The sequence below is a fragment of the Rana temporaria genome, chromosome 2 (genome assembly GCF_905171775.1).
Source record: "Rana temporaria chromosome 2, aRanTem1.1, whole genome shotgun sequence".
Classification (NCBI taxonomy): Eukaryota; Metazoa; Chordata; class Amphibia; order Anura; family Ranidae; genus Rana; species Rana temporaria.
The window spans coordinates 395,667,998-395,684,969 of NC_053490.1; the positions used below are offsets into that span (position 1 = coordinate 395,667,998).

The 16,972-nt window shown below is 42.7% G+C and overlaps 1 protein-coding gene across 1 annotated transcript in view; it reads right to left on the reverse strand.

The window, feature by feature from the left end:
• Positions 1 to 2,537: 2,537 nt before the first annotated feature.
• LOC120927414 (amine oxidase [flavin-containing] B-like) overlaps positions 2,538 to 16,972 on the reverse strand; it is a 105,237-nt gene continuing 90,802 nt past the window's right edge. The window contains exons 13-15 of the mRNA XM_040338069.1: positions 9,494 to 9,605; positions 5,813 to 5,875; positions 2,538 to 2,867 (exon numbers count right to left, since the gene is read on the reverse strand). Coding sequence (XP_040194003.1) covers positions 2,697 to 2,867; positions 5,813 to 5,875; positions 9,494 to 9,605 — 346 coding nt within the window. The 3' untranslated portion in view covers positions 2,538 to 2,696. The remainder of the gene's footprint in view (positions 2,868 to 5,812; positions 5,876 to 9,493; positions 9,606 to 16,972) is intronic.

A 16,972-nucleotide genomic window follows, 5' to 3' on the forward strand; every position in this document is an offset into this window, starting at 1 on the left:
TGCATGGCAAGCCCATCACCTATCGCCAAGTGCACAGACCCACAGCAAATCTGTGCAGATGGATAAAAAAGGAAACACTGTGGCATGATCGGCTCAGAGTCCCGACAGGAACCCCGGGACACCGTGGCAGGGAGGGAACAAGATAATGTTCACCTATAATGTCATAGGAAGGGCTTGTAGCCGATGCCTTCATTAAAGCCTGGATTAAGGAAATATACTACTCACCTGTGGATTATCATATTGGGACTGTTGTCTGGCTTCCCTAACAAGAAGTGGTGCTCGATAATAGTGTGAAATTCATTACTCACATTGTAAGCCAACCTCATATTGTCTCAGAAACACTTTTCATATGGTCTCCCTGACAATCTCATGTATCTCTTCAATTTTTATTAACTGTTAATCAATTTTCTTTTCTTTTTTTCGTTTCTTAATCTCTTGATTGAATATTCAGATGATGTATAAGAAAATGTAATAACTTAAATCCTGTTTATATTTATACACTAGAAATCAATGTTCATGGCTGTTCCTGACAAAGCCATTTGACGAAACATGTAGAACGATCAAAGCTGAACATTAACATGGAGAACACTAATCATGCATAATTCTCTGCGGTTGTGTACTATATGAATTTTCTTGATGACCACTTTGTATGTACAATAATTATTTTTTTTTTATAGAATATTGGTATTCTGATATATCACTAGCACCCACATAGTCCCATCACTATCCTTTTTAGGACTTTCTTAATAAATACAGATAATCATTGCTTTAAACTCTATGCAAATCTTAACAAAAATCCTCTTAAGCCCTGTACACACGATCGGTTTGTCTGATGAAAACAGACCGATGGACCGTTTTCATCGGACAAACTGATCATGTGTGGGCCCCATCGGTTTGTTTTCCATCGGTGAAAAAAAATAGAACATGCTTTAAAATTTTCCTATGGATAAAAAAACGATAGAAAAAAATGATCGTCTGTGTGGAAGTCCATCGGTTAAAAATCCACGCATGCTCAGAATCAAGTCGACGCATGCTCGGAAGCATTGAACTTAATTTTTCTCAGCACATCGTAGTGTTTTACGTCACTGCGTTGGACACGGTCAGATTTTTGACTGATGGTGTGTAGGCAAGACTGATGAAAGTCAGCTTCTTCGGATATCCGACGAAAAAATCCATCGGATTAGATTTCATCAGATATCTGATCGTGTGTACAGGGCTTTCTCACTTTTGGTCTTTAAAAATATATAATTGGAAGAGTGATGTTATATCTGTATAATAAGTGCAAAAAATACCCAATGGTCTTGTCAGAACATCAGAGATGTCCTGTCCACAGTTCCAGTGTTATCCCAAGAAACCTGGTTAGCCCTCTCAGCTCTGATATTGAGACTATAGTTTAACATGTGTTTATGGTGTAGAGATGAGAACAAGGTAATGAGACTGAATAGTTTAACAAAGGACAACTTGGCAGGGTTGACACCAATCAATTCACAAAAATGCTGTCCTTTTTTGACAGATCAACACATTTTTCTGATCTACCTTTATTTATTTATGTTATTGTACATTTTTATTCTTTTTTTTAACATATGGATTAGGGTAAAGTGAAATTCCTGCCTAACACACACTATGATTAAAAATGTTCCCTCCCCCTTCCTGCTACCTATCCTGCCTAGCATGTGTATTTACCTTTTTTACTTCACTCTGGTCATGTGATCCTGCTGCTCTGGCTCCCCTCTATCTGTGAGTGGGTGCTGCAGGCAAGAAGAGGGAGTGTAGACAATGGCTGGGACATGGGGCCCAGGGGAGCCAAAGGTGTGGGATCACATGACCATAAATGAGCAGATTAAAAAAAGTACACAGGTTAGACAGGATATGAAGCAGAAGGGAGTAGGGGACATTTTTAAAAATAAGTTAGTGTTAGGCAGAAATTCCACTTTAATTGGGGTTTCTGACTCTTAAGCCCTGTACACACGATCGGATATCTGATGGAATCTTGTCCGATGGATTTTTGTCAGATATCCGATGAAGCTGACTTTCATCAGTCTTGCCTACACAACATCAGTCAAAAATCCGCCAAAACGCGGTGACGTAAAACACTACGACGTTCAATGCTTCCGAGCATGCGGCGACTTGATTCTGAGCATGCGTGGATTATTGACCGATGAACTTCCACACAGACGATCGTTTTTTTCTATCGTTTTTTTATCCATACGAAAATTTTAAAACATGTTCTATTTTTTTTTCACCAATGGAAAACAAACCGATGGGGCCCACAAACGATCGGTTTGTTTTCATCGGACAAACCGATCGTGTGTACAGGGCTTAAGATCAAACAAAATGCAATAACACCATTTATATCAAAAACCATATTAGGGAGATATGCACAGGTCTGACAAACTTTAACTACAGGTTTGATTTATTTTTGTGTTCTTTTCTCATTAGTTCCAACTTTTCTCATCTCACATATTTCACAAAATGTGCGATAAATTAAAGTGAATTGACTGACATGTTAAACACATAAATAATAAATGCAAAACAAGTTTTCTGATGAACACATTCTTTATTCTAGACATTTAATCAATGTATTTTACTTCACCATTCTATCAGACAGCACACGGAGATCACTGACATCTTCCATAGTGAAGAGGGTCTACTTTCCTAAAACCTTCTATGGCTGCGCTTACCAAAAGTTAAGAGATCTATTTAATGTTAAAGTTGCTATTAACTGTAACATAACCCTTCTTAAAGGCTATAACACTGGCAGCTACTGTTGCGAAGAAGGCAGAACATCCTAAGAATCTTAGTAAGCCTTGAGAAGAAGGCAAGTTTCTTTCCAAAAATGTTGTTGTGATTGGCAGGGCAGGAACATCCTAAAAGAGAAACATGTATAAGTTTACTTTACTAGATACCAAAAAAAAATATTTGTAATACTTAGTGTACAGTCTTCCATTACTTGCAGGCAGGTACTACTTTCTCCATTGCAGGTGGGGCTTTTTTTTATAGTGTTTACTAGTAATGACGGCGATCTGCATTTTTTTGCGGGACTGCGACATTGCAGTGGACTAATCTCACCCCAAATGACACTTTTTGTGGACCAGTGACATTATTACATAGATCAATGCTATAAAAATGCACTGATCAATGTAAAAATGCCACTGGCGGGGAAGGAGTTAACACTAGGGGGCTATCAAGGGCTTAACTTTGTTACCTGGGTGTGTTCTAACTGTAGGGGGATGGGCTGCCTGGGACATGGCAGGGATCACTGTTCCCGATGACTGGGAACAATAAATCTCTGTCATGTCATCTGTCAGAATTGGGATCTGCCTTGTTTACAAGCTGACGTACAATGACGATTTGCGCAGGGGAGCCAACCTACCGCAGTACAACTGTGGCGGTTGGTCCTTAAGTGGTTACATTTAGAAGCAACCACAATTGAAAGCGCTGATCGAGACAGTCTTGAAAGGACATACAGTCAAATAATTAAAACGTTCAATGAGATAAAAGCATGTGGTCCTTAAGTGGTTAAAGACGTCACTGTCACCTGTGATCAGGGGATGGCTAGAACGATATTTACTTATGGATATATGCCTAGAAATTCTTTGAAATTGTCTGCTGCTTTGCAATAGCTAAATTATTCATTTGATTTATAGCTCTTGATCTTACAAGTGTTCTGTTTAATCTTTATTTCCCTTCTTAATTAATTACTAAGTAATTTAATTGGAGAGACAAGCATTGACTTGGAAACAAAGAATTAAACTTTAAAACAATTACCTTACAATAAAATGATGGATTCACCATCAATTGTGTTAGCAGTATAATGGAAAGTTTATTGATCCTGTGCAACCCATTGTGAGTATTCAGCCTTGATATATTTGCTATGAATAGATTTATTGAAAAGGCTAATACTTCCAAGAAGAACTTTGAATATAGATCATAGGATCATATACTAACCTAAGCTTGTTTATTTTCAGTAGGAAATTGCATTGTGTGTGGAGTTGTTTAGTAGTAGTCAGAGTAGAACAGTTTTGAATCGTAACATCTAAAGCCCCATACACACGGTTGGACCTTTGTCCGATCAAAATAATTTCAACTGAATTTTCCTTCGGAGTAGAAGAGAACATGTTCTCTATCCAAACTCCAATGGAATTCATCGGAATTTCCGATGGAAATAATCCGATGGGGCATACACACGGTCGGAATTTCAGATGGAAAATGTCAGTCAGACTTTTTCCATAGGAAATTCTGTTTATATGTAAGGGGCATAAAGCTCTGATTATAGGTATTTTAAGGAGAAAATGTTTACCAGGGAGAATTGGAAATTACCCAGGACTATAGCTTATATTTAACATATACATTCTGAAAAACAGTGAATGTTTTCTTGGACTATTTTTACAGTGTGTGTTTATTTTTGTTCAGTAACACTTATGTTATGTCCAGGGGCATTGGTAGGATTCTGGAAGACCGAGGGTACCCCTGGACATACATTTTAAAAGAAACACTGTACAGTGGGAAGAAAATCCTTTTAAGCCTCGTACACAAGACCGTTTTTCCCGGCAGAAAAACTGCCAGGAGAGCATTTGGCCAGGAATCCCGGCATTTCAGGAAAACAGCCGGGAATCCCGACGGGAAAATAGAGAACCCTGCTCTCTATTTTGACGTCGGGTTTCCCGGCAGAATGTTTCCTCCCGGGTTTCCCGTCTGTATTCTTACCCGAGTGGAGAAAAACGTGCATTGCTCGATAACACTTCGAGGCATGCGAGGTAGCATACCAAGTTAGTTTGGGGTGTAGCAAGATGGCAGCGACGGAATCAAATGTGACGAGACGCTGGCTCGTCATAGTCGATGACGTCACTGCATTCTTACCACTCAAAAGAACGCCGGTTCTTTTGAGTGGCCGTCTGTATACACGGCTTTGCAAGGCAAGCTTGCCAGGAGTCGCGGCCATGTGTACAGGGCTTTAATGTGTCTAAAATGTATGCTATGGAAATGCCTTTAAGCTGTGGTGTTACAGGACAGAACAATTTTCACAGACAGTGTCAGACAACGTATCCTGGCATTTACATTTAGCTTGGTTTAAATATAACAGGGACACCCCAATTTGATTCATATACATTTGGAAAAAAAGGTAGGTAGTTTTGGAAATGATGTCTCATACACACAACCAGTTTTCCCGTTGTGAAACATCGCTGGAGAGAGAAGGGGCTCAGGTAAGTAATTAGGGGGTGCTGGGGTGGCTGCTACACACAGAAGATTTTTTATCTTAATGCATATAATTCAATAAGATAAAAAAACGTCTGCATTTACAACTCCTTTAACTATGCTACGTGGTTTCTTATCAGTTTTAATGCCTCGTACACACGTACGGGTTTCCCATTGGGAAAACTGCCATGACAGCTTTTGGCTGGGAAAACTGCCTGTGTGTATGCTCCATGGCAGTTTTCCTGACAGGAAAAGCGCCAGGAATCCTGGCAGGAAAAATTAGAACTAGAATTAGAATTATGTTCTCTTTTTTACTGCCGCGATTCCGGTGGTCTTTTTCCCGGCAGTTTCCCTATGGGAAACACTGCATGAGGCATACACACGGCCGGGATTCCCGGCCAAAACTCTCACCGCAGTTTTCCAGACGGGAAAACCTCTGGTGTGTAGAGGGGGAAAGTTACCGAGCAGGTTCTCGATTTTCCTCCCGGAATTCCCGGCAGAATTTTTACCGCCGGGAATCCTGGTTGTGTGTACAGGGCTTTAGAGTGTATTATTTTTAGTATTCAGTAATAGGTGTAGATCTGTTTTAACAAAAGTAGTAAATGTTTTTTCATACCACAGACTCCGGCTCAGGCACCCATATTTGATCCTCACGAATTAGTCCCATTTTGCACATAACCTGTAAATGCATAACAAAGCCAGACGTTATATCTATATATAAAGCTAACATTTTATATATACGGTATATATATTTATATATATAATATTTTTTTTTGTTTTGCCTAACATTAAAGCGTGACTCCATCGAAAAAAAAGGGAACTTTAACTGATGAAAGTTATAGTACAGCTTTTAGAAATAGAGGAGAAGGTGGAAAGGTTGGGCATAGTTGAGTTTCTATGACAACTCCAGCAGCTGGATCTCAGTAAATATGCTTCAGCAGAGGGGGAGAATGGGATGTCTTGTAAATGGAGAGGGAGAGAAAAGAATAGCAGCACTTTGTATGCAAGTGCATTATTATTGAAGTAACATGTTTACAATACAAAGCAGAGACTCTGTCATTCAGCAAACATTCTCTAGGAGAATTAGCCAGCAGGTCCATGTTTTTTTAAATAGCAGTGCTTGATTCTCTGCTGTAAGCAAGCTGTATGGCCCGGATTCACAAAGCACTTGTGCCGACGTATCTCGAGATACCGCGCGTAAGTGCAAATATGCGCCGTCGTATCTATGCGCCGTGCTCACAAACCGAGATATGCCTAAAAATAGGCTTCATCCGACCGACGTAACTTGCCGGCGTATTGTGGGCGCATATTTACGCTGGACGCAAGTGGCGCTCCCATTGATTTCCTATTCAAATATGGAAATGAGGGAGATACGCCGATTCACGAACGTACTTGCGCCCGGCGCATAATATACGTGGTTTGCGTAAGTCGTACGTCCGGCGTAAAGTTATTCCCCATATAGGAGGCGCAACCGATGCAAAGGTATAGAACACAAGCCGACGTATCTTATGTCATTTACGTTGTAGGTTACGTTCACGTTGTAGGCAGTGATCCGTCGTATCTTAGGGAGTAGTTCCGACGTGATTCTGAGCATGCGCAGTGGGATACGTCCACGGGACGGCGCATGCGCCGTTCGTTATTCGTATCTTTATGGCGCTCGGCCCATCATTTGCATGGGGTCACGCCTCATTTGCATGGCTCACGCCCACTTCCACTTACGACGACTTACGCATAGGAAACCCAGCGCAGATTTGGCAGTACTGGCTTTGTGAATCCAGTGCGTGCCTCTCTGCGCTACGTTGGCGTAGCGTATATGAGATACGCTACGGCGGCATAAATATGCGCCGATGTATGGGAATCCGGGCCATAGTGTGTGTATATATACAGTTCTTTTGTAAACATGCATGGATCTAAATCTCTAAATGCAGCTTTTGTGCATCAAGGGATTTTCACCCATGTGCTAGCTTATGCAAGTATGGTATACTGTTTACCTGTGTATACTTAGGGCCAAATCCACGTAGCGGATCGTAATTTTCGGCAGGCGTAGCGTATCATATTAACGCTACACCGCCGCAACTTTGAGAGGCAAGTGCTGTATTCACAAAGCACTTGCCTCTAAAGTTACGGCGGCGTAGCGTAAATCTGCCGGCGTATGGGCGCGGAATTCAAATGTTAAAGAGGTGGGCGTGTTTTATGTTAATTTTACTTGACCCGACGTAAATGACGTTTTGCTGAACGGCGCATGCGCCGTCCGTGGGGGTATTCCAGTGCGCATGCTCGAAATTAACCCGCAACAAGCCAATGCTTACGACGTGAACGTCATTCTACGCAAAGCCCTATTCGCGAATGACTTACGCAAACGGCGTAAAATTTTCAAAATTTGACGCGGGAATGACGTCCATACTTAACATTGAGTACGTCTCATATAGCAGGGGTAACTTTACGCCGAGAAAAGCCTTAAACGAGAAACGACGTAAAAAAATGCGCCGGCCGGACGTACGTTTGTGGATTCGCGTATCTAGCTAATTTGCATACTCGACGCGGAATTCGACGGAAGCGCCACCTAGCGGCCAGCGTAAATATGCACCTTAGATCCGACGGCGTACTAAGACGTACGCCAGTCGGATCTAGCCCTGCTTCAGGCGTATCTTGTTTTGTGGATACAAAACAAAGATACGCCAGAGCAAAATAGAAGTTACACGACGTATCGTAACTTCTTTGTGGATCTGCCCCTTAGTGTGCAGTCTTCCATTACTTGTAGGCAGGTACAGTCTACTTTCTCCATTGCAGGTGGGGCTTGACTGCAGTTGCATTGCAGATGGAGAGGAAGTCACGAGGAACATGGTTTCTCTGTGGTTTCCGGGTCACTGGGGAAAGTAGCCAGTTGAATGCTGCCACCCCATGTGACTCTGGGGGCCGTTGTGGGTCAGGCAGAGCCTATTTAAGACCCTTGCTCCCGGGTTTGGCATGCATTGTGCATGTGGGTAGAGTAGGGACAGTCATCCATCTGACAAGGACAGTGATTAGCAGCAGGGAGAGGTTCCAGATAAGTAGGGAAAGGATAGAGACAAGCCATCCTACCTTGAGACCTCCCCAATTGCATTCTGCCCCTCAAGATAGATGCTGTCGGCACACCCAAGACCTGCTCTGCTACACATTGCTTTTGCTTGCCATGAGTGATCCCGGTCAAGTGCCTCCCCACAAGGTTTGTTGTGAATTACTGGATTTTGCAATAATACAAGATCTGTTCTCTGCAACCAGAGTCTGTAATTACCGTACTATAGCCGCACCTCCCCATAGGCTGCTACAGATTGTGTTTTAATCATACAACCTGTGAATACGTGGAATTCAGATAGATGTCTTTCTCTAAGCAGTGGATTACAAATATATCTCTCTGCATTTTTTGGATAACAAATACAGCATTGTTATTGAAGGAAATAGTACTGGCTATTTTATTGGATTTTAAAGCCTCATTTACCCAGGCATACCTAATACATACACCTATGTAAAGGGCCATCTTTGCACGCACAGGATGTAGATGTTTTTCATGCATCCGCATGCAGACAGTCCCATCCATGTCTATAGGGACAGAGAGACTGTACGGACACATTTTCTAGTCCCAATTTGACAGCTGTGTGGGTGTCAATGTGTTTCCCTGAATACAGACACTATGCATTCACCTGCATAGCTGTCAAATTGAGACCAGCAGCTGTGACCATAAAGCTGCTGTGTCCCAATAGATATCAATCAGACTGCCCTCAGGAAGATGCACAGAATACAGTTCCTGTGCATCCCTTGTGGGCAAAGACAGTCCTTCGCACAGGTGTGTGCATAAGGCCTAGATACTGTATGCAATATTTTTGAGTGATACTCCATGTGAACACATCTTTGTGCAATCAGTGGATTTCAGTCCAGTGGACAATTACACAGTCACAAAGAATATTGATTGCATCATTAACGTCATAATTTGCTTAATTTAAAGGATGTATATGTTTCACATAAAAAAACTCTGTAGTACTTAATCTATAGATGTACGTATACCCCAGTATGGGAAGGGTACACCTCTTGAACAGAATAGCACCTTCTTGTGCAATTTTTTTGCTGTTAAGTGATTTTAAGTGTTTTTGTACACGTATACAAATATAATGATTTGTATTGTAGCTTTCCTTGTGGGTGGTATACATCATTGTTTATTTTGGAATATACATTGCATGTTTCTGCAGTTATTGCTTAAAGTGTACACAAGCTTTTTTTCAACCTGTTTTATATCTTCAGTATAATTTGTTTTCCTTAGTACCTCTCTGGCTGCCCGTTCTCCAGCTTCTATAGCACCTTCCATGTATCCACTCCATTGTGTTGCAGTCTCAGTACCGGCAAAGTAAACTTTTCCAACAGGTGTTCGAATCACACTGAAGTTACAAAGACATAAAAAAGTAATCTGGAAATGTTCTCTTGGGTGATAATGTAAATAAATATTAAACAACATAATAAGAAACAGCTTGTTCACATATAGTGTGGTCAATGGTGTTTTTCCACACCAGTCATTGCTAGGGCACATAGAAAACAATACACTGCATTGTAGCCCAGTAGCGCGGTGCAGTGAGCTGCAATAAAATGCAGAGATTAAGCACAGAGAAGTGCATATAACTGCACAGCTGACCAACACATCGTGCTCATGTGCACAGACATCGATGAAGTGTCACATTGTGCACTTTAAAGCGGAGTTCCACCTAAAAATGGAACTTCCGCTTATTCCACTCCTTCCTCCTTACATGCCACATTTGGCATGTCATTTTTTTGGGGGGGGAGTGGGGGGGTCAGGAGGAGGGGGACTTCCTGTCCCCCTCCTCCTTCCGCCGAGGGGCTGATAAGGCGAATAGCTTAATCGCCTTATTGCAGCCCCTCCCTGTAGGCGAGCGCCTGTCCAATTGGACGGCGCCGCTCGCGCATGCGCAGTGGGTGCCCGGCCGTGAAGCCGAAAGCCGTCACTGCCGGATGCCCACACTAGTAATGAAGATGCCGAGGGGGGGCGAGGAGCAGAGCCCCGGCCAGCGAGTCGCTGGAACCGTGGAGCAGGTAAGTGTCTGTTTATTAAAGGCCAGCAGCTACACGTTTTGAAGCTGCTGACTTTTAATAAACTTAAAAAAAGGCTGGAACACCCCTTTAAATATAAAAAGAAACGTAAACAGAATGATGAGTTGAAACATGCATCACACCACCACCACCCCCCAATGCAACACAACCCAACCCAACCACCATAGCTGAAAGGTGACAGCTGTTCATTTGTTAAAGCAAAGAATTTAGCATGCAGTGAGAACAGGCCTGAAAAGTCAGTGGTCACCACCACAAATAAAATTCCACCTGGTACAGATTTTAGAAGGAGCTTGATTTTTTTTTTCTTGATTGCAGCATTGACAGAACAAGTAGAAAAAAAATATTTAGGAGGAGCAATCTTGCTAGAAACGCCAGGGGTCGATTTATCAGTGTTTTCACCCCATGATTCAAATAACTTTCTCCCAAGATGCACACATTTTTTACATACATTTTAATTAGAGAAATGTGTGAATCTTGGATGAGAACATTGATAAAGAAATTCCCCTATAAGCTAAAATGGGATATATAAGGTTATGTCTAAATCAAATAGTCAAATTACAACTCTCAACATGCACCCCACTAAATAGACAAAATAGACATTCCTCAGGAATATGCAAAACAGTTTCTAATGACTGTAAGTACAGACTATTTATTAGCTGTGTATATTAAATCTGTTGAGCATATGAGGGGGGTTCACATTGGTTGACTGATGTTGACCATGAACCTGTCCTTCTTGCATGAGCCAGACACCCACCTGTTTTAGAGAAACTATATTTGCGTCAGATTTCTGCCAGCCCGAGGACACACACATATTCCTGGCCTAAAGTCTATTACCCAGAATAAATACAATTCCAATACAGTTTAATTTTAACTGCTTTACTGCATAAACATCCCCCAACTCTGATGCCACGTACACACGACCGTTTTTCATGACGAGAAAAATGCAATTTTTTTAAATTGGTCATTAAAAACGGTTGTGTGCAGGCTCCAGAGCATTTTTCTCGACGAGAAAAATGGGCATTAAACATTTAGAAACTGCTCCATTTTTTCACGTTGTCGTTTTTCTCGTCGTGAAAAACGGTCGCGTGTACGCTTTAACGTCGGGGGAAAAATGTGCATGCTCAGAAGCAAGTTATAAGATGGGAAATTAGCATAATCAGCCCAAAGGGTGGTGCCATTCGAATGGAACTTCCCCTTTATAGTGCCCCTTTGTACGTCACCACGCTTTGCTCAAGCATTTTTTATCACCATCGTGTGAATGCAAGGCAGGCTTGAGAGGAATCACGTCAAGAAAAACATCGTTTTTTTCCATGACATGAAAAGCGGTCGTGTGTACGCGGCATTAGATTGCAGTAAAATGCACATTACACAGTTACAGTCTACTGAGAAAGTGTATTATTCACTTAAGGTGTCCTTCCTTGCACACAAGGGAGATTCTCTATAGAGTTCACTCTAAACCAAGCCATGGGACCCGCTAGACAAGGATCAAGGAGGTCAAGGTTTCTCTGTCTGCTCTTAAGTGTCCTCATTCTTCACACTGGCAGTTCAACCCTGCAGAGGCCTCTGTAGAGCAGCTCCAGCTTAGCACTACATCTCTGCAGGTCAGTGGTGTCCCCATGTACCCCAAGTGCACTGAACCCCACCTACAGCTGGAATATATATGGACACTATCTCCACCCACTGCATCACTACAAGAGGGGCAATGATCAAAGGGCTCCAACACCTGCCAACAAGCGCCCATTCTCCAATAGATCCTTCTAAAAACCATTTGCGCAATATTGCTCAACTGGTAAAATTTGTGTAAAGGGTTGGTATGCTCCTTTATGGAGCTAGGGTGATCTTTTTGGAGAATGGATGTTCAAGGGACTTAATCTACCTGGATGACAAGTATTGTATACAATAAAATCTTAAAACGTTTGCATATTCTTGTGGAAGATGCTATTTTTGGAGAAAACATTATACAGCTGGAACACATGACAAATCAATTAATATCGTTAGGATTATCCTGTGCTAAAATGTGTTTTTTATTTGGCTGTGGTGCTCCTAGCAGTAGTGCATACCTCCCAACTGTCCCTGATTTCGAGGGACTGTCCCTGATTTGGAGCAATGTCCCTCTGTCCCTCATTCTCCTCATTTGTCTCTCATTTTGGTCTGATCTATACAGATGTATATAAAATGCACTTTTTATCTATCAAAAAGTGTTTCCCAGTGCAAAACCTTTCATCTGATTTCTAAATTGCTGCATTTGTAAATTCCCAAATCCAATATAGAGAAATAGTAGTGGTAAAAAAAGCACTTGTGTGTTTAACCAATCTTATTTTTGTGTACAATTTTCCTTTAAGGGAGCGTGTCAAGGGGTGTGTCCTATGCCTGCATACTTTTGCTGATATGTGTCCCTCATTCCCATCTCAGAAAGTTGGGTGGTATGGTAGTGGGTGTGTATATTTGCTAGGGGTAACAATAGTGTAATGTGCATTTAAATTTGTAAAATACCGTATTTATTGGCGTATAACACACACTTTTTTCCTCTTAAGATCAGGGGAAAATCGTGGGTGCGTATTATACACTGAACAGCTGCCTCGGTGGGGAAGGAGGGAACGAGCGCCGCTGAAATAGACAGAGCCAAATCTCATGTGTACTCGGCTCCGCCCAGTTCAACCTCCTAGCATTTACGGCTGCCATTGGACCAGTGTTATGTCCATAATAAGAGCGGGACTACGAGCCGAGCCGAGTGCACACAACATCCAGCTCTGTCTATTTCAGTGGCTCTCGTTCCCTCCTCGGCAGGCAGATGGACACTGATCATGCTGCAATTTTGGGCAAGGCTGCAGATGGACACTGATCATTCTGCAATGATGGGCAAGGCTGCAGGTGGACACTGATCATTCTGCAATGATAGGCAAGGCTGCAGATGGACACTGATTATTCTGCAATGATGGGCAAGGCTGCAGATGGACACTGATCATTCTGCAATTATGGGCAAGGCTGCAGGTGGACACTGATCATTCTGCAATGATAGGCAAGGCTGCAGGTGGACACTGACCATTCTACAATGATGGGCAAGACTGCAGATGGACACTGATCATTCTGCAATGATGGACATGGCTGCAGATGGACACTGATCATTCTGCAATGATAGGCAAGGCTGCAGGTGGACACTGATCATGTTACAATGATGGGCAAGGCTGCAGATGGACACTGATCATTCTGCAATGATGAACATGGCTGCAAATGGACACTGATCATTCTGCAATGATGGGCAAGGCTGCAGGTGGACACTGATCATTCTGCAATGATGGGAAAGGCTGCAGGTGGACACTGATCATTCTGCAATGATAGGCAAGGCTGCAGATGGACACTGATTATTCTGCAATGATGGGCAAGGCTGCAGATGGACACTGATCATTCTGCAATGATGGGCAAGGCTTCAGGTGGACACTGATCATTCTGCAATTATAGGAAAGGCTGCAGATGGACACTGATTGTTCTGCAATGATGGGCAAGGCTGCAGATGGACACTGATCATTCTGCAATGATGGGCAAGGCTGCAGGTGGACACTGATCATTCTGCAATGATAGGCAAGGCTGCAGGTGGACACTGACCATTCTACAATGATGGGCAAGGCTGCAGATGGACACTGATCATTCTGCAATGATGGGCATGGCTGTAGATGGACACTGATCATTCTGCAATGATGGGCAAGGCTGCAGGTGGACACTGATCATGTTACAATGATGGGCAAGGCTGCAGATGGACACTGATCATTCTGCAATGATGAACATGGCTGCAAATGGACACTGATCATTCTGCAATGATGGGCAAGGCTGCAGGTGGACACTGATCATTCTGCAATGATGGGAAAGGCTGCAGGTGGACACTGATCATTCTGCAATGCTGGGCAAGGCTGCAGGTGGACACTGATCATTCTGCAATGATGGGAAAGGCTGCAGGTGGACACTGATCATTCTGCAATGATGGGCAAGGCTGCAGATGGACACTGATCATTCTGCAATTTTGGGCAAGGCTGCAGATGGACACTGATGATTCTGCAATGATGGACATGGCTGCAGATGGACACTGATCATTCTGCAATGATGGGCAAGGCTGCAGATGGACACTGATCATTCTGCAATTTTGGGAAAGGCTGCAGATGGACACTGATCATTCTGCAATGATGGGCAAAGGCTTCAGATGGACACTGATCATGCTACAATGATGGACGTGGCCCATCTGTGCCACCCATAAGTACCCATCAGTGCCACCCATAAGTGACGCCCATTAGAGTGCCCATCAGTGCCGCCAAAGAGTGCCCAGTGCCGCCTATGAGTGCCCATCAGTGCCGCCTATGGGTGCCCATCAGTGCAGCATACCAGCGCCGCCTATCAGTGCCCATCACTGCCGCCTATCGGTGCCCATCAGTGCGGCCTCATCGGTGCCCATCAGTGCCACCTCATCTGTGCCCATCAGTGCCACCTCATCGTTGCCCATCAGTGCCACCTCATCGATGCCCAAAATTGAAGAAGAAAACGTACTTTATAACAAAAAAATTAACAGAAAAAAATAAAAACATATTTTTTTCAAAAATTTCGGTCTTTTTTTAGTTGTTGCGCAAAAAATAAAAATCGCAGAGGTAATCAAATACCAACAAAAGAAAGCTCTATTTGTGGGAACAAAATGATAAAAATGTAATTTGGCTACAGTGTAGCATGACCGCGCAATTGTCATTCAAATTGCAACAGTGCTGAAAGCTGAAAATAGGCTTGGACAGGAAGGTGTGTAAGTGCCTGGTATGGAAGTGGTTAAACTTTCCTCCTAAAAGTTATTTTCTTTAAACTTCCATCCTAAACTTGGGGTGCATGTTATACGCCAATAAATACGGTATATACTTTCTCTGGTTAGATCCCTAATTTTTTGGTTACCCACGATGACTCAGTATATAAAACAAACATGATTGATATATGCTAAATAATCAGATTAAGTGAAAAAAAAAGCAAATTGCCTTTAAAAAATAAAATTATATGCGTTGCATATCTTATTTAAGCATAGTTTCAGTCTTTAGAAACAAACAATTTTGCCAGCATGAAGCCTTTTACTAGAACCTACATTGCTAAAAGCACTGGTGGAATATATATATTTGAAATAATGGCTGGATGGTATAGTAGTAGGAAATATCTTCCAATGTACAATTGACTTTCTAACAAACTATATTGTTCCACTTAAAGCACTTTACCCCCCGCTCCACCGATCGATAAGTGCTGGCTTCAAGCAGCTTGCTACCTGCTTTGCAGTCATAACCTTTCAACAAAGAAAAAGAAGCCGCTCTCCATCATAAAAGTCTGCTATGAAGATGTATTGGTATTCTGTACAGAGGTTGTTCCACCTGCTACTCTGCCCTCTAACGCAATTCACACTACAAGTGTGAAACTCTACGAATCTACTATTAAGGGCTGCATTAGTGGGCAGAGGAGCCAATGGAACAACCTCTGTACTGGAGAATACCAATACATCTTCGTAAGAGGCCTTTATGATTAAGATCTGCTTATTTTTCTTTGTTGAAAGGGTATGACTTTCTAATATTCCTACAGAAGATCAGAGACAATCTAGTCAACCAGGCCTCATTTTATCCTAGATAAAATGGCCGCTAACTTAGAACAAGGCTATTACCTAATGGCCCAGATTCAGGTAGAGCCGCGCAATATTTGCGTGGGCAAAGGGCAACGATTTTTGCTCTGCGCCCACGCAAATATTTCGATTTGCCCACGATTCACGGAGCAGTAGCTCCGTAAATTGCGCGGGCGCTATGCTAATTTGCCCTGCGTAAGGGCGCCTAATGTAAATGATCCCGCCGGGGGCGGGAATCATTTAAATTAGGCACGCTCCCGCACCGAGCGAACAGCGCATGCTCCGTCGGGAAACTTTCCCGACGTGCATTGCGGCAAATGACGTCGCAAGGACGTCATTTGCTTCTAAGTGAACGTGAATGGCGTCCAGCGCCATTCACGAATCACTTACATAAACGACGTGAAATTCAAATTTCACTAGCGGGAAGGGTGGCTATACTTTAGCATTGGCTGCGCCTACTATGAGTAGGAGCAGCCTTATGCTAAAGTCGCCGTACGGAAACTCTGTACCTTGCGTGCACAGGGCCCGCGCAACTTTTGTGAATCGGTGTTAGTATGCAATTTGCATACTATACACAGATCACAATGGCCACGCCCCCTAGCGGCCAACGCAAGAATGCAGCCAAAGATATGAAGGCATAAGGAGGCTTATGCCTGTCATATCTTAGGCTGCAGTCGGTGTAACGAGGTTCCTGAATCAGGAGCACTCGTTACACCGGAGCAAGTAAGCACTTGCGCCGCGCAACCTATGGTTGCGCGGGCGCAAGTGCTTCTTGAATCTGGGCCAATGTTTATTTTCTCTATTAATACTGTTACATCTGTGGGAATGAGCAGATTGTAATCTTATTAATCAAGGTTTGTAGCCAATGTTTTTTTTCCATATAAATTATAATGTCTATAGAAGACAACTAAATTCAAAACATGGTCATATTGTTACCTGTGCATGTGAAGTCAAATACATTGTACCTTTCCTGCTAATATTGGAATAACAGGTGGTATATATATATATATATATGTAAGTAGGGATGAGCCCGATGTTCGTGTCGAACGTAAGTTCGAA